The sequence below is a fragment of the Cornus florida genome, unplaced genomic scaffold (genome assembly GCF_030987335.1).
Source record: "Cornus florida cultivar Cherokee Brave unplaced genomic scaffold, ASM3098733v1 CherokeeBrave_3.0.0_Hap2_Chr01, whole genome shotgun sequence".
Lineage (NCBI taxonomy): Eukaryota > Viridiplantae > Streptophyta > Magnoliopsida > Cornales > Cornaceae > Cornus > Cornus florida.
In genome coordinates, this window is record NW_026775571.1 from 51,903,920 (window position 1) to 51,923,410 (window position 19,491).

At 34.0% G+C, this 19,491-nt stretch overlaps 1 protein-coding gene across 1 annotated transcript; it reads left to right on the forward strand.

The window, feature by feature from the left end:
- The first annotated feature begins 978 nt into the window (after window positions 1–978).
- LOC132272179 (polyubiquitin-like) lies at window positions 979–2,209 on the forward strand. The gene is made up of 4 exons (XM_059773516.1): window positions 979–1,426; window positions 1,518–1,714; window positions 1,833–1,954; window positions 2,077–2,209. Exons 1-4 carry the CDS (start codon window positions 979–981, stop codon window positions 2,207–2,209), a joined length of 900 nt encoding a protein of 299 aa, XP_059629499.1.
- The last annotated feature ends 17,282 nt before the right edge of the window (window positions 2,210–19,491 follow it).

Sequence of the window (19,491 nt, forward strand, 5' to 3'; positions counted from 1 at the left end):
GGTGTTGAATTGATTGTTAGAATGTCAGGAAGCAGTGGTAAAAGATTGTTTTTGAACGTGGCTTGCATATATTCAATTTTAGAGGTTCTTTTGTTACAGAAGGAAGAATGGCAGTCATCTTATTAGAAATGCTTTCCATAATTTATATTAATTCTTTTTGAGTTATAAGGTCTAGAGTGGTGCAAAAGCTTAAAAAGTAGTTTCTAAAATGCCTCTTGTGCGTAGCATATATGTATATATATATAAATTTTTTAGGAGCTGGGGAAGATGCATATGGCATAGAATGTATTTTCCTTAGTTTTCTTGGAAAATGATTCTATTATGTTCCATGTACAGTAGCACAGGCATCAAAATGAGTTACTTCACTCCTATGTATTGGTTCATGGGCAGTTGAAAAGCTCACATCTGGAATTGTATGTCTAGAGTCTTTGTTGAGCGCTCGTGGGCATCACCTTGAATGCTTGCTTGGATTATCTAGGTGCATGCTGTAGAAAGTGAATTAAAGATGCTTTCTGCACAGCTAGATTGCAGTTAAATCATAAAGCATTCCATTATGTTACAAATGAAATGTTATTGCAACTGGTAATTTGTGGTTGCAAGTTCATAGTCTTGTTTCCCGTACCTTGTCTTTTACCATTAAAGTATGATCATTGTATATATGGACCGTGATATTTCTACATGTCCCATCACATATGTGTGAACTGCAGCTAAGATAGGGTTTGCATAGTTTGTTCTCTATTTCTGTTAGAAACATTGTGTCTCAATGCCAACTACAGTCTTGAATTACCTGGGTTTCAGTAGTTCATTTCTAATTAAACATAATCCGAAAGGTTTCTTTTCTAATTTCACAAAGCAAAGCGGGGCTGCTTGGTTGATCCCCGACTAATTTGCTTTTGTGACAGTTATTCTGAATGCTTTGATTCTTTTCTTGCTCTGTTACAGATGAATATATACTTGAAGGTCATAAAAACAATTCTGATGACGATTAAAAATGTAAAAGCAACGTTCCGTAGTAAGGAGGGCATCTCAGAAAATCTTCAGGAGCTTTTCTTGAAGGGTGAGCGGCTTCAGGATTACAAGAAGCTAGTTGATTATGGTATTAAGACGAACTCCACTCTCCATCTTGTTCTCCAAGCCTCGGGTGCAATAAAACTACTTATCAACATACCATCACATAAGAAAACCGTTGAGGTTGAAGCAAAGCCGAAGGATACCATCCAAAACATCAAATTATTGATTCAGGCCAAAGAGGGGATTCAAGCAGATAAGTACACCCTCATCTATGCTGGAAAGCTACTTGAAGATAACAGGACTTTAGCCTCTCTCGAGATACAGGATGAATCTACTCTCCATTTGGTTTTTAATCCTAGAGATTTGTTGTCCGTTTCTGTGAAAATGCCTTCTGGAGAAATCTTGAAACCGGGAAGTTAAGGTCTTATACACTGTTCGTGATGTCAAAGATATAATTGGGAGCATGGTATGTTTCCCAGTTGCTGATTGGAATCTGATATTTGCAGGACTGCAACTCGAGAATTCAAAGACGTTGGCTTTTTATAACATCACAGAAGAATGCATCTTAGAAATGTTGCCTCCTACAATTCAGATATTTGTCAAGAAGTGGGGTGGTGAAACCATCACTCTTGATGTGGTACGACAGGACACTGTCAAAGATGTGAAGGAAAAGCTTTTTGACAAGCTCGGCCTGCCAGTTGAGGTCCAGAGTCTTGTTTTTTGCTGGCACAATGCTCGAGAATGGCCGCGATTTGGCTAGTTACAACATCCAGAAGGACTCCACTCTTAAGTTAAGTTTTTGGCCTAATACATGGTACAAGGCAAAATTATCTGAAATTGGAGATTTTTCTACAGGTGTACTAGATACTAGGGCTGCAACTTGGGCGAGTTGGACACTTAACTCGGGCTCAGCCCAACATACAAATCTTCAGCCCAAGCCCAGGTATAATTTCGCCTAGCGAGCCCAAGCCCAGCCCATACTTAATTTTTAAAACACGGGCTAAACTCGGGTTATATTTTCGGATTTTCTTGGGCTTTTAAATCAGGCTCTCTCAATTTTATTAGTGCTTGGAGTTGGAGTAGTTGTATGAGTTTCAAGTTTCAACCTCATCATGTCCAACAACATCAAGATGACACAACTCCAAAAGCTGATGATGATGATGAAGTTGCAATACCACAAGGCCTTGAATCTGTGTGATGTGTATTCATGATGACGCTTCCAACAAAGTTAACAAAACATACAGGGCCTTGAATACAAAACATACAAGTCTAACATTAATAATAAATAAGTACAAAATTAACAAAATAACAAGCCACATTCCAACAAAATATAAAATTCATAACCAATATTAGCATTTCGGGCGGGTTCGGGTTGGGCTTCGGGCTTCATAACATATATACCCGAGCCCGGCCCGAATTGAATTCGGGCTCAATAAACTCAGCCCAGGCCCAGAACAAAAAATCATTGTCCAAGCCCATAAAAATGCGGGCAAGGCTCGGGTAAATTCGGGTTGGGCCCGCCCGAGTTGTAGTCCTACTAGATACCTGATCTAAAGGCTTTGGTCCAAAAGAAAGTGAAAGCACCAGTGAAGGAAGCATTCCTCAGAGGAAAGGCACTGAAAGATCAGGTTTCTCTGGCTAATAATGCCATTGGAAAGGACACACAGCTGGTCTTTGCTTTGGAAAGGCGTGAAACCTGTAAGTAATTCAACGATATTAAAGTACATGGTTCTAATGCATAAAACTTAGTTTAGAAAACATACCTGCCATGTTTAGCAGTTTGAATTTGAGATGAACTATATCAGAAATACTCTTCAACCCTCTATCTTTTCCTGTGAAACTGACGATAGTTTCAGACCTTTCTTTCACGTATATATATAGAGGGCTGGGACCGTTTCCAAAACCTTACCAAAAGGAGACATGTTGGTTCCATCAACCAACACATCCCTCTGTAAGTAAATAACTGTTATAAAATAAACAGTGTTCATATGATACAACGTTACATCTCCTAAATATGGATAATAAAACAATTTAAATAAAAGTTAAGATTAATTATTATAATAAGACCGTTATATTCTTACATTCTCCCACTTGGTCTTATAATCATAATTAATTTTTTTATTTATTCTTTTTTTATTATATATATATATATATATATTTGAAATAATGTTGGTGTGCACACTTTAAATAAATTATCTATATTTAGAGAATCATTGTATCAAACAACTTTTATGAAGTTCTTACAAGTATACCAATATTGAATCAAGGACGTCATTATATTATTTAATAATATAGGACATCAATGGTCACAAACATTAATACACTCGACTTCAAGATTATACATAAATACTGCATGTGCTAAATAATAAAGTATTATGCCATGCTTCGGTCCTACCGCGTTTCAATAAGGATACACCATGTCTTATAAATGACACTTATAATTTTCCATACACATGTGCACCAATATGGAAAACTAAATAAATGAGGATAATATAATATAAGAAAATGTGATCATAAATACAAATGTGTCTACAACTGAGTCAAAAATAACCTCCCACTAACTAAGTAAATTGAAGCTATCGATAATACCCATATGAGCAACATGCTCACTGTATAGCTTAGGCGGCAACCCTTTAGTCATGGGATCAGCAATCATTTGTTGTGTACTAATGTGCTCAATAGACACAAGCTGGTTCTGAATCATCTTTTTCACAACAAGGTATTTAATATTTATATGTCTAGATTTTTCCTGAACTCTTGTTGTTCCTTGAATACATAATTGCAGCGGAATTGTCACAGAAAATCATCAATGGTTTAGAAATAGAATCTACAACCATAAGTCTTGAGATGAAGTTTCGTAACCATAATGCATGACAAGTGGCCTCATAACATGCAATAAACTCTACCTCCATGGTGGATGAAGCTGTTAATGTTTGTTTAATACTTTTCCATGAAATTGCTCCTCCAGCCATCATGAAGATAAATCCTGAAGTGGATTTCATACTATCCTGACAACCAGCAAAGTCAGAGTCTATATAACCCACCACTTCAAGCCTGTCGGTCCTTCTATATATAAGCAAATGGTTCTTTGTCTTTTGCAGGTACCTCATTACTTTCTTTGCCGCTTTCCAATGATCCATGCCAGGATCACTTTGGTATTTCCCTAGCATACCAACAACAAATGCTATATCTGGCCGTGTACAAACCTGAGCATACATCAAACTCCCAACTGCAGATGTATAGGGAATGTTTTTCATTTGCTCCCGCTCTAGGTCATTTCTCGGACACTAGAATTTACTAAATTTATCACCCTTTACTATAGGAGCAATTATACCTTTACAGTGTTGTATATCAAATCTTTTAAGAACCTTTTCTATATAGGCTCTTTGTGACAATCTAAGAATCCCACGAGATCTATCTCGATGAATCTCAATGCCAATGACAAATGAGGCTTCACCAAGATCTTTCATTTCAAAACTTTGAGATAAAAAATGTTTAGTCTCGTGTAACAAGCCAATGTCACTACTAGCAAGTAAGATATCATCAACATACAACACTAGAAAAATGAACTTACTCCCACTGACTTTCATATAAATGCACTCATCAATAATATTTTCTTTAAACCCATATGAAGTAATTATCTCATCAAATTTTATGTACCATTGTCTTGATGCTTGTTTTAACCCATAAATAGATTTCCTTAACTTGCACAACATATGTTCTTTGCCCTCAATTTCATAACTCTTGGGTTGATCCATATAAACTTCTTCGAGTAAGTCACCATTTAGGAATGCAGTTTTTACATCCATTTGATGTAACTCCAAATCAAAATGAGCTACTAATGCCATTATAATTCTAAAAGAGCCTTTCTTTGAAACAGGAGAAAAAGTTTCTTTATAGTCGATACCCTTTTGTTGAGTAAAACCCTTAGCAACAAGTCGGGCTTTATATCTTTCAACTTTACCTTTTGAGTCTTGTTTAGTTTTAAATACCCATTTACAACCAATGGGTCTGACTCCCACTGGTAAGTCAACTAGATCCCAAACTTTATTATTTTTCATAGAATCTAACTCATCTTTCATTGCATCTGACCATTGTTGAGCAAAAATGCTACTTTTGGCTTCTGAAAATGATAGTGGATCATCTTCTTTACCAATGTTGAACTCAATCTCTTGTAGAAAAACTTCATAGTTATCTGGAATAGCACTTTTCCTTTATCTCCTTGATCTTCGTAATGGCATGTCAACTATTGGTTCATTTGAGATTTCTTTTATGCGAGGTGTTTGCTCTTCAGGCTCTTGATGATTTAAATCATCATCTTGCATGGTAGCAAGTGGGATAACTACATCATCCCGATGAACTAAATTTATATTTCGATTTTCCTCAAATACCATGTGCCTGGGCTCTATACTCCCACTGGTATAACCGTCCTCAATGAACCTAGCATTTAGGGTCTCAATAAGTTTGGTACAATGTGATGGACAATAAAACCTATAACCTTTTGACCTTTCTGGATATCCTACAAAATAACAACTGACTGTTCTAGGATCAAGTTTCCTTTCATGTGGGTTGTATAATTTAGCCTCTGCTGCACATCCCCAGATACGTAAGTGATTTAAACTGGGTTTTCTTCCTATCCACAACTCAAAAGAAGTCTTTGAGACTGCCTTAGACGGCACTCGATTTATGATATAAGCAGCAGTCCTAAGAGCTTCACCCCACAGAAAATCTGGCAAAGATGAATTACTCATCATAGTTCGAACCATATCCACAAGAGTGCGATTCCTTCATTCAGCTACACCGTTTTGCTCAGGGGTACCCGGCATGGTGTACTGGGCAACTATATCACACTCTTGTAGATACTTAACAAATGGCCCTGGATTACGACCTATATGATCGTGCCTTCCGTAGTATTCACCACCACGGTCAGATCGTACTACTTTAATTTTCTTATCAAGCTGACGCTCGACTTCTATCTTAAAAATTTTAAAAATATCCTACTTATCAAATTTTTTTTTTTTTTTTTTTTAAAATATCCAGTGCCTCAGATTTCTCACCAATCAAGTACACATAACCATAATGAGAATAATCATCAATAAATGTAATAAAGTTTTTCTTCCCGTTTAATGTAGCAGGAATGAAAGGACCACATATGTCTGTGTGTATAAGCTCTAAGAGGCCATTACTTCTAGTAGCACCCTTATGTCTAGACTTGGTTAACTTTTCTTTAGCACAATTAATGCATATGCCATAGTCTGAAAAATCTAATGTGTTCAGAATACCTTCTTTAACCAATCTTTCTAATCTCTCTCTAAAGATATGACCTAAACGCCTATGTCATAACATAGAAGAAGAATCATTGGTAAGACCACGTTTGGTACTCACATTAAAAGACAAAAGAGATTGTGAAAAATTTGGGTTAAGATTTAGAAGATAAAAATTATTAACTAATGAACCAGAACCAACAAATTTGGAATTATAAAAGATATTGATATTACGATTACTAAAACGAAATTCATAGTTCAACATATCGAGTTTAGGTACAGAGATTAAATTTCTGGACATTGAAGGAATATACAAAACATCTTCCAACTCTAATACAAAACCACTACTAAGGATAAGATGAACAACTCTCACAGCTTTAACTTGTGCTTCTACCCCATTACCCATAGTGAGTGTCCTTTGGTTGGGATTGATTTTTCGGCTCTTTACGAATCCTTGCAAGGAATTAGAAATATGAATAGTAGCCCCGGAATCAATCCACCGAGTATTTGGCGGAACAATGGCTAAATTAGATTCTGAACACACTAGACAATGGGTGCTACCTTTCTCTGCTAACCAATTTTTGTAACTAAAGCATTCCTTTTTGACATGGCCTCGCTTGTGACACCAGAAGCATTGAACTTTCTTTTTCCCCACTTTATGTGCCTGACTGGGTCCAATATCATTAACCTTTATACCCTTTTTCTCAGTTTTCTTATTATTTTTCTTTGACTATTTTCTGATCCACAATGTGTGCCATATCGGGCTTATTGTGTCGGGTTCGCTCTTCCTCTTGTGCACACATACTAATTAGTTATGTTAATTTCCACTTATCTTTCTGCGCATTATAAGTAGTTTTAAAAATATCGAATTGCGCAGGAAGAGAAGTCATAATAAAGTGGATTAGAAAAGAGTCACTAACTACTATATTTAGATTTTTCAATTGACATGCAATATCAGTAATTTTCATGATATGCTCACGCACACCACTAAGACCATCATATTTTGTAGTTACTAATTGGGTCATAAGAGTGCTAGCCAGTGACTTAGTCAAAATAGTAAAATGTTCTTCTAGAGCCTTAAGGTAATCCTTAGCCAATGGTTTATCAGGAATGACACCCTAATATATTTAGGAATATTATTCTTAATATACATTAGACTAAGTCTATTAGACCTGTCCCATTTATCCCATTCCTTTTTCACCTCTGCACCATTAGTGTCTGTAGGCTTAGGTGGTTCATTTGACCTAATGGCTAGGTCTAAATTCCCAAGTCCCAAATTAAAAATTATTTCATCTTTCCAGTCCGAGAAATTAGACCCAGTCAGGGCCTTTACACAAGGTAATGAACCAACTGCAATGCAATAATAACATAAAATATAATTCACATAAAATCCAAATAATTAAGGCCATAATTAAATAGTTTAATTGATGGGAAAACAATTAAACTTTCCAGAATCGATATGTAATGCCTCAAAATAATTGACTCCGAATGGGATCAACATCACATTCAATAATATTTCCTTTGGGCCAATATTGTTAAATGTTAGTCTCCCACTAGTGAAACAAATTTCACCTTTGAGACTAATTAATCATAGATAATACAATATAAAAAAAAAAAAATTTCCTTTGGGAATAGTATATTATTTATTATATATTCTACATTAATTATCTTAATCCGTTTAATTGGACAAATCTCAATAATCCACATTTGGGTTAGATTATTACTCGTCTCAACTAAACGTAATTTCAATCCTTTAACTTTAGCAAAAACATAATTTTTTACCACTAGCATACTATTGAAATTATCATGAGTGTGTTACTTTGGTGACTAAATACCCAATCTAATTTCATTTACATTTGTGCTTAGGATTTTAAAATGATTCAATTTCCCCAAATGAATCTGTCTAATATACAAATATGCATCAAAATTAAACATGAGGCAATATGCATAATTATATTTATTATGCCAATTTCAATACACTTTATAATAATGATACCACTTATTTGGTCAGTTCCTTTGATACATTTTTTATTTTATTTTATTTATTTATTTATTTTTTACTATACTGGTCATTATTATACTTGTTTAAATCAATTGTTGAAAAACAATATATACCTTCATAGAAAATATGTACCGCCCCATATGTGTGTGTGTATATATACATACATACACATGAAACTAACTAGAGTTTCATTCCAAAAACACACAAATATATTTATACAAGACAGAAAAATCTGGTAAAGAAGGTGCGTGACTATTGAAACATTGAACTTTAAGATGCCACATAAGCATCTGGTAATTGTATTTATTGACATGAAGTTCAATGCTTATGTGTTCAGATTTTTCTGTATAAGATGCTTCTGGTAACTATTGAAACTGGTTAACTTTGCGTGTATATATATATATCTATACATACACACAAGACAAGAGTACTGTATAATTAAATATAATATATAAAATATATATATGTGTGTAAAAAGGAAACGTTGCATGTATATATATATATGTATGTGTGTAAAAGGAAACGTTGCATATATATATATATATAAACATGAGATGCAGAGTGATATAAAATTATTTCATCCACAATATATATCAGTGTCCCTTTTTATCTCAAACACGTATATAGCATACTGTACTGCCAATATATACAGCCAAGAAATTTCATACGCAATATAAAAAATAAATCCATGTGAGGTTTTGATACCACATGTAAATAATTCAACGATATTAAAGTATATGGTTTTAATGCAAAAAACTTAGTTTAGAAAACATATCTGTCATGTTCAGCAGTTTGAATTTGAGATGAACTATATTAGAAACACTTTTCAACCCTTTATCTTTTCTTATGAAACTGACGATGGTTTCAAACCTTTCTTTCACGTATATATATAGAAGGCTAGGACCGTTTCCAAAAAGAGACATGTTGGTCCCATCAACCAACACATCCCTCTGTAAGTAAATAACTATTATAAAATAAACAGTGTTCATATGATACAATGTTATATCTCATAAATATGAGTAATAAAATAATTTAAATAAAAGTTAAGATTAATTATTATAATAAGACCATTATATTCTTACAAAATCATCTTAGTATCTTCATGATATGTTATTATTGCACTGATTTTTATATCATACATAAATATACACACATATATATATATATTATATATATATATATATATATATATATGTGCTACTATTTCACTCTTTTGCCGTTACAATTATGTTTTTATTCTGTATGAAAAGTATCATTATTTAGGGAAAAAAAGGAAAAAGTGTATTGTATGCTTTATTTGTGGCCATGTGTATAATTCTACTTTCGCGGAACATTGGCTACACTAGTTTTGTATCATGGCTACGTTGTTATGGCTACACTAGTTGGGTCTCCTTCATGGACCATCGAAGCTCTCACTTGGGTCTTGTTTTGGTGTTTTTTAGCTTATTGCCTATTTGGCGATTTCATAAATGCAACTTTTTAAAAATAATATGAAAATTGTGTACAAAAGGGTAATTTGGTCATTCTATTACCTTAATGTGTTTGGTATTTGAGTATAGCATCTGAAATTTTCAAACATGTGAGGGGAAAGAACTGCAATTTCTGGGCTAATTTTTTTAACTTTCTAATTCTTTTTTTTATGCCCAATACAAGTAAGTGGAGAGTCTCATTATCTTAAATAAATCCGTGTAACTATTATTTATTTATTTTTTATTAATTCCTCCTCTAATTTAGATCGAAACTTTTTTCCTTTTTGGTAAATAAGGTTTTTCAACTTGACAAATCTACTTGTGTCTCTTTTTTGCTTAAAGGTATTTTTTGATAAATAGAATTTAATACTGAATTCTATATAGATTAATTAGTAATGGAATTTGAATATTGATCACTTAAAAAGGTAAGCAGTCACTTAAAATAGAATACAAATTTAAGTGAATGTTGGACACTTGGAATTTAAAAAAAAAAAAATCTGAATTTTTAATTACAACATACCATCCTAAAATTTAGCTCCTGCGTTTTGAAGGAAAAAAAAAAAAAAAAAAAATAGTAGATTCACATAAGCAAACAAAGCCTTAGACGTTTTATACATATTTTATCAAAATCAGTTCATAAGAATTTTTTTTTTGAACGGGTATTAGACAAGTGACCAAAATTTTATAAAAAATCGTATACACCAACTAACAAGTAAAACTGTGCGGCAGCAAAATATGCCATTTACATACTTGAATCACAATCTTCCAATTTAGTAAGCTCTATTAACAAGATAACTTTTGTATATTCCAAAAATTACATGGAAGGTTTGCTATCAATTTTGATGACCAAAAACTTACAATTTATCCATAATAAATAAGTCGACAGATCGTGGAACCTCCCTTGTTCACAGAATTTAGAACAACAGAATGAGGAGATGGAAAATATAGTCCTAATAATTGAGGTGAAAAAAAAAAAAAAAAAAAATTCTAAAATGCGAGAATGATCAATACTTCATCGTATAAGAAAAAAAATCGAAAGTTAATTGTTAGAATATATTGTATATTAGGATTAGGGTTAGTCGTCTTTACTTATTTTTGATATCATGTATAGAGTTACCATATACATATAGGGTTTACTTGTTCACCACATATAACCCCTCCTATATCAACATATCAATATAACATACAATTTCTCTCTCTCTCTCTCTCTCTCTCTCTCTCTTTATTTTATTTGTAACATGGTATCAGAGCTAAGTTATCTGCTTTCTTCATTATATGATTTTTAATTTGTTAGTGGCTTCCAATAAGTCCATCAAGAATACATTCTGTTAGGTGTCCGAATCTGGTCTTTAGCAAGCCTTTTTGCAATTTAGAGTATACCGGACGAAAGTTCAGACTAAGACCGTCTTGACGCCACTAAAAACAGTTGGAAAGAAGCAAGCACACGACCCCACATGCCGCCGCAAGCCTCAGTACCTTCTTTCGGCTAGCTAATGTTTGTTTTTATTTATCAATAATAAAACACCACTAGGAATAGAATGAATCCTTGTAGGATAGGGCTATATTGAGGGTGTCGAACCTTAAAGACTGTGATGGTTTATCAAGTCTTCAATTAATACTATTTTAATTTAAAAAGAGGATTTGATTTTTTGTGTTATGATGCAATTCAATAACATAAACGAAAATAAATGGAATAAAATGATTGAGATCAAGAGAAGAAATACTTACGGATAGACTTCACCACGAACCTCATACTATGGTCAACTGTTCAACATTGGGATTTCAACAATTATGCATTATATGGAATTAAACTCAATAACATTTATTTAATTCAGATTTAAAGAAAGATGTTTCATTGAACTTAGCTAACTATAACCTATCTTCGGTTGGCACAAATTATCTACCTACATACTTCTAACTAATTTTGTAGTATAACTCGTCTTCTCTAGGCATAGACTATGAAAACATTCATTCATAAAAAAACGTTTGAACACCTTGCATAATCTCCATTCTTATGTCCGATAGGCCTCCACCAAATACCATCCAATAAGAATGGGTTGAATATAATTTAAGAACAATTAATCTAAGACAAGGTATTAATTATTCAAAAATCATGCAAGGTATCATGCAATCAAAATACATTATATATAAGTCAATTGCCCAAAATCATGCAATCAAAATACATAATATATTAAATTCCCAAAGTACAGAACAATCAAACCAAATTATTCAGTTTCGGGTTACATCAATGCCCTAAGAGAGGAATTAGCTACTCATGACGACGCAAGGTATCATCTGTGTTGTTGTGGTCTTCATCGCCATAGATCACCAAAACTCCTTTTGGATCTTTTTCTTCAAAACCCTTAAAGCCGCCGTGAGAGAGAGATTGATGGATTGATGGATTTTATGGATCCCTTAATGTGTCTTCTCATTTTCTTTTATAGTGGAGAACAAGTCCTAATCCCCTTTGGATGATTTTAAGTGATTCCCTTTTGTATTTTTAACCTCTAGGATGCTAGAGCTCAAGCTCTGGAGTCAAGGCTCGAGCTTAACCTGTCAGCAATTTGTTCTAACGTTGTAACACGATTTTGACATATTTAGAGCACGAATCTCGAGATGGATATTAGAGACAAAAACATCGGGCTTCGAGTCTTTTTTCCAGAGTCATAGAGATTGCTCAATTTGGAGTTTTGAGTCAAAAGTTATACCCAAAATAGTGAAGTAGGTCCAGAGTTTTCAACAATGCTCGAGCCCTGAGTGGTTGTGCTCAAGCTTTGAAGCTTGGGCTCGACCTCGAGCTCTGGGAGAAAAATTTGTTCGGAACATCTTTTTATTGATGGTGCTCGATTCCTCCTTCATGGTGATCAATCCTAAGGTATTGAGCTCGAGCTCTGGTGCTATGGGCCGAGTTTCTTGAACATGGGCTCAATCCTATGTTGCTTGGCACGAGGTCCTGGGATTTAGATTAACTCTTTAAATTCTGACGCATCATGTGCTCAAGCTCTTAGGAAAATGCTCAAGCACCCTATGGTTGGGCTCGAGCTCTAGGGGTCAGGGCTCGAGCTTTCTTGCCTTGGTGGAATTTTTTGTTTTGTGCTTGAGCCATAGAATTGAGGCTCGACCTTCTGAACTTGAACTCTTCCAAAATTCACCATTTTGACTCCCGGCTTGCTTCGGATGACCGGTAACGACGCGGTAAACTTCATTATCATTCTTTTCATCATAAAAGCCTGGTTTTAACTGCTTCTTTAGGAAAGTACCTACAAACACGAAATAAACATAAATCAGTCTAAAATTGAATTGAAGTATCACTTTAGATCTTAACATATGCGTATTTAGGGGCTTGAATATGCAATATTCAACGTTCATCACACCCCCAAACTTACATATTGTTAGTACCTTAGCAATACAGAACTAAAAATTGCTTTCGTAGGAATCACGATTGCATTTAGCTTATGCAACAAGCCTTTAAACCCCTAGGTTACCCCCAGTGGACGAGTTATAGTCTCGTGAGGGTTTCCGGTGAAGATACCCACAAACATCAAATCAGTTCCTTAATTGCACGGTAAGCTCATTTAAACCTATTTTCATATCATAATGTCCTAGTAATGCATCAATCAGTCAATTACAACAAGTATAAGGAATTATATTAAACAGGAAAAATCTCCAACTCTCAATATCATATCAGCAGTCATGGTCCCCATATGTCAGTTTAATCACATGTTTAACAATCTCGATCCCCCAAATCCTTTTTTAATAGTGAACTTACAATTTTAAACATGTGGCTTACCATACATACTTATATCTAACTCATGTTATCCCTTAATTCACAAGTAAACCTTTCAAATTCTAATTCCCAATGTATTTTTCCTAATTTTCTACAGGTATGTATTTATTTCATTCATCACTCAAATTTTTTTTTCAGTTCTTTTTTTTTTTTTTTTTTTTTTTTTTTTTTTTTTTTTTTTTTCAAAAGGGTGCTGTGCAATGCTCAGGTCTATTATGTTTTCTAAATCACTCTTATAACGAACTTTTAGCCAATGACTCCTAAACCAGACGGTTTTAGGGCATTAGGTGTTAAAACACCCCTAATGACCTAATTATTCAAGTAACCTAGGCAGCCTAAACCACTTATGTAGCGAACTTTCAATCAATGACTCCCAAACCAGTTGGTTTTAGGGCATTAGGTGTTGAAACACCCCTGATAACTTAATTGTTCAAGTAATTTAGGTACAGACCCGAACTTGACCATTTATTTATCTCTTTTTCATTTGTCTCTTTCACATTGGTGAAGAACCATTTTTTTTTTTTTTTTTTTCCCATTACATACATACCATTTTATTTCTTTCAATTTTTTTTTTAATACCTTGGTTCTCAAAATCATCAAATTCACCTGCTCATTTCAGTTTAACACAAATCAAAAAAAGATTTCAAGTTTATACCCCACAGAATGCATATAAGTGTGAACATGTGCAAAATAAAGTATTTTAAGAATCAGAATCATCAAATTGTAACTTCCCTGATAAAGTGGACCATAGGCCACCAACTGATATAATTTTTTTTTCAAAAATCCCTATTTAGCATGAATTTAGCATATAAGCCATCTTAAATTAATATCACACTACATATGGACATCACAACAATCAACAGACTCAAAATCATACTTAAATAGTTAAATTGCATCCTCTTATGCATAATATATCAACAACAAATTTTTAACGGATACTGCCTTACCCCCAAACTTAGTGTGCACATTGTCCTCAATGTGTGTAAACAGATGTAGAGATAGAAAAATATTACCAAATACGTAGAACCATCAAAGATCAGGAATTCTAGCACAGAGGAATGAAATCTTCACCTCACCCCCAAACTTAGTCCTTAGTACCTGACAAAACAATCACACTCCACAACACATATCAGAGTATTAAGCATATTGAATAAAACAGATATATCAATATCATGCATAAATAAAACTTTTTTATTTTATTTTTTATAATCAAACTAAGCTAATCTAAAAATAAAAGAAAAATACACAAATAAACTAAAAACCTAGAAAACAAAATAAACCGAAGAAAAAGAAAAAGAAAATAAATCAAATCAAACTAAAGTACAAACCTACAAGTGTTAAGTTTAACATCGATAGCTTGACAACATGCTAAGTTTAATGTCGATAGCTCAACGTTAGGCCACTCCCTAACCTGTATCCAACAAGTTAACTACCTCCCTCATCCCAAAACCAGTCCTATTGGTGATTATGAAATTCGAAACAGGAGGAACCAGTGTGGTTCCATCAAGACCTAAGAAAGAATATTCAAGCTTATCCGATGATGACTTAGGCTCAAGTTTGTGAGAGGGCTCACAAAAAGGACAAGAAAGATTCGAAATCAAATGAGGAGTCTTTTGTTGGAAAGATAGTGACTGAATCCTCATCAATGATATCAAGAAAGAAGCACTCATCTTTCTTTGAGGAATATAGAGTGGCATTGAAGATGTTTAATTTGAGCTTCATGTTCCCAAAAGAAATATCCATAGCCCCAGTCCTACAGTTAATATTAGCATTTGCTGTAGCCAAGAATGGACTACCAAGGATTACAGGAATATATCTATTGAGATCGTGAACAGGTTCTGTATTCAGGACAAGAAAGTCATCCGAAATATAAAACTTGTCCACTTTAATGAGAACATCTTCAATGATCCCACGTGGTTGCTTCATTGATCGATTAGCAAGTTACAACGCCATTGACGTGGGTTTAAGCTCTCCCAAACCTAATTGCTCATCCATCGAGCAAGGAAGAAGATTAATACTCGCTCCAAGATCAAGAAGTGTTCTGTCTATCACATTGTTTCCAATGATGCAAGATATGGCAGGAACACCAGGATCTTTAAACTTCTATAGTTTCCTCTAATACTTCTATAGTTTCCTCTAATTGTCACGTATGCCGTCTTTCCTTTCTATAGTTTCCTGTAATTGTCATGTATGTCTTTGCTTTCTTGAATATAAGTTTCTTATACTTCCTTCCATTAGCTATATATTTATAGGATCCCACTGGAGCTCCAGTCCCTAGAGAGAAGGAATTAACATTCCTTGCAAGCAAACTTCCCATTTGCAACAACCAGTTACAAGGGCACCTTGCTTGCTTGCGTCCAGTGAAGGGAGTCCAATGCCCAACTCATCTCCCATTAAGCCCACTGGAAAACAAACTTCCGATCACTCCTAATGCGCAGCATTACATGAAGCAAGGTGATGCCTTCTCACCCATTACTGTAAGGAGATATTAGTTGCCGTGTCTAAACTTGATTGTATGAGTGGTCTTCATCTATATACTTTTGATATCATGCTCAAATATTTGAGTTCAGTGCACTCTGAGTATATAAAATGTGTGTATTCCAGTGCATGCACAGACATCTTCCGTCTTTAGGGTGTGACATGATCTGGTGCAACTTTGTATTACAACTATATGATATATGCCAATATGTTCTTTTGGTTATGCATAATTATTTACTTTATTTGGAAAGAATTAGTCTTCTTCTATCAACTCATTTTGAATTTTTTACTCGGCATTCCATTATATGGACAGAAATTAAAGGAGATATGATGTATAGCAGGCCATATAAGGCTCTAATAGTTAAATACTCAAGGTAGAGACATATATACTTGACTGACTTATGCAGAAAAAATAAATATATATGTCACGCACAAATCTTTCCCGGTATATTTAATCTTTTTGACAAGGTTGATGTGAAAATAGCTTTTCAAGTAGAGAATATTGATATATATAAGTAGTCAAAAACCATGACATTTATGAGGTTGCAATATAATAACCTCAGATATAGTTTACACAAGTAGTTTCCTATTCTAACTAATGATTAGCAGTACAAAAGGACTTTTTCAAAAAGTTTACTAGTTATTAACCAACAGAACTATTACTTGTCTAATAAATACCTAACCGAGCCGTGTATTATAACAACAAAAATTACAGTTATCTTTTGCAACTTAATTATTAGTTACTATCTTCGATTTTTTTAATGTTAATTTTTGTTGGCATAAATTTTTTATTTATTTTTCCTTAGTTGGCACTCACAGTCATGCACACATGTCTCAGAAGACTTGAATCCCTGACCTACCTTTGAGAGATAAGAGACTGATACCGCTAGACCATTGGCCCATTAATTGTTGGCATAATTATCTCACTTGAGCAAGATGGAAAATGAGATTCAATTGGAAAACAAGTAAAGGGACTTGCACAGTGAGATGTGTAAATCAGGACGTAGAATTCTCAGTCAGTGTATGTTGATATTGGAAGACATTTCAGGTTAGCTTTCGAGTGAAGTTGAAACTTAACTAAATGACATGCTTCTGAATTCAGTTTAATTATGTCTGTGCTTTCGAAGTGCGCCTTAGGCCATCAGGTTGAATTTCTGATTGAGAAGGTAATTATCATCCACATATGACAACAATGAAAGTAAGTTAATGCAACATTTTTTTCTGTACCAAAAAATTTCACCGACTTCTCTAATTGCTGATATATGTACACACATATACAACTGTTAGTAGTATATAATATGACATCTCACTTCTTGCATAAGCAATGGGTAGTTTTTTTATTCCATTTTTGTTTCAGTTTTATGGTTTGTAGTAAGCAGATTAGTCCAGATTGGTGACTTGTTTTCGCTCTGTAGAAAGAGTTGTGGCAAAACTTCGACTTTTTCACAGAAACTTAATACTGTTCATTTCTTGTCCTTTGATCTCTCAATTGAGCTGGATGGGGGGTCAAATAAGTTGATTTTACGTACATTTTGATGACTTGTGTTAAAAATTGAAATGCTTGCTGTGCCAAACAAATTGATGTATAGTTCAGTGTAAAAAATTGTTTCACTAAAAACTTATATATATATATATATATATATATAGCATCAATGAATAAGATACAATTTCGTTAAAAAAAAGAAAAGAAAAAAGGATACAATGACAACTTGACATACCTGAAATTTTGAAATGTTTTAGAAATTTTATCTTGATTGCAAAAATTTATAGACTAAAAATTTCCAACCTGCATTTCATAGAATTGTGTAAACTGCAATGCAATCACAATACAAGTTTTGGGAATGAGGAGTTTTGACCATATGACCATATCACTAAATTAATTAATTATTCTGTTTGGTTTTACGTTTTGGGAATTCAGGACTTTTTACCATATGACTGTATCAGTAAATTAATTATTCTGTTGGTTTTACGTTTTCACCTCTGTTTTTGACCTTACAGAGGCTCAACTTCAAAGGCCTCATTTTTATGGGCCTGGTGTATACGTCACCTCAGTTGATCTTCACGCTTCTCCAACCTTTTTATAGAATCACATCCACACTGGATTTTCATTTGTGGGCAAATTCAACCTTCTCAAAAATATTTAAGAAATTAATTCTATCTAACCCTAAGTCACACCGATTGGGAGCATCTTGAGAGCGTCTGTATATTAAGTTTAAATAAAATTATATCAGGTCATGACATATATATTTTATATATTTTTATTTATTTAAATTCATATGCAAATATATTCATGAGTATTTATTCCATTAATGATATATGTAATAAATAAGCTAACTTTGCGTGATTTATTTGTAATATTCTCTAATTGAGAATTTTTTAGTAGTATATTTTCAAACATGTATAATTAATATATATGTATGTATGTGTATATATATATATATATTTGGTAATATAACAACGCCATACAATTGGGGCACACTAAAATTTAAGTAATTAATGTATATATTGAGTAGTAGTGTAAGTAATAAATGCATATATGGTAATATACGTATTCCATATCTAGGGATGGCAACGGGGGCGGGTTTGGGCTGGTGTACCCTCCCTCGTCCCCGCAACCGTTTAAAAATCCTGCCCCCATGCCCGCCCAAAACCACAAAACAGGGGGACTTTCCACCCCATCCATGCAACCGTTTAACATTTTTACTCCGCGGGTACCCGCTCCGCCCCATTTAAGACCATAATTTATTTATTGTTGAAATAGATTTGCTTTTTTTTTTTTTTTCGTTATCTTCAGTTCTTCACCATTGCAACTTTCATTGGTTACTTTAACATTGTTATATAGGGTACTTAATATATATATACTAATGAAATAAAGGTACTTAAGTAATTTGCCTATCTAAACAGGGCGGGGTAGTGCGGGGCGACCTTCCCCTACCCCCACACCCAACCCGCGTGGGTTTTTATTACATCAAACTATCCCCGCCCAAATAAACTAAACGGTACCTAAAAATTGCCAAAAATGGAGCGGGGCGGGGCGGGTAACAGTGGGGGGCGGGTCAAATTGCCATCCCTATTCATATCACTGGGACTCTAACAAATTTAGCTATATAAAGTAAATTCGTATGGAAATCGTGAATTAGGAAAACAACTTCGCGAATTGCAAAAATTGAATTCGCGAATTTTGTGCGAATTTGCTCACAAATCGCAAATTCAAGTGTGGAGCTTGAGAGTGGGGCCTCTTTGGATGAATTGTGTGACTTAGATCTAACCTTGTATAATAACATAATAAGAATTTTCACTATAACGAAGAGTAGGTGATGTACAGATGTGCAGATGCCTCGATAGCACAGTGCGTTAGTACCTTCGGTGGACTTTGGAGTGTCATGCTTCGACTCTCTGTATCTACTGATTTAACTTCTAACATTTCTTGCCTTGTAAAAAAAAAAAAGAGTAAGCGACGTAACAAGTATGAAATTACCA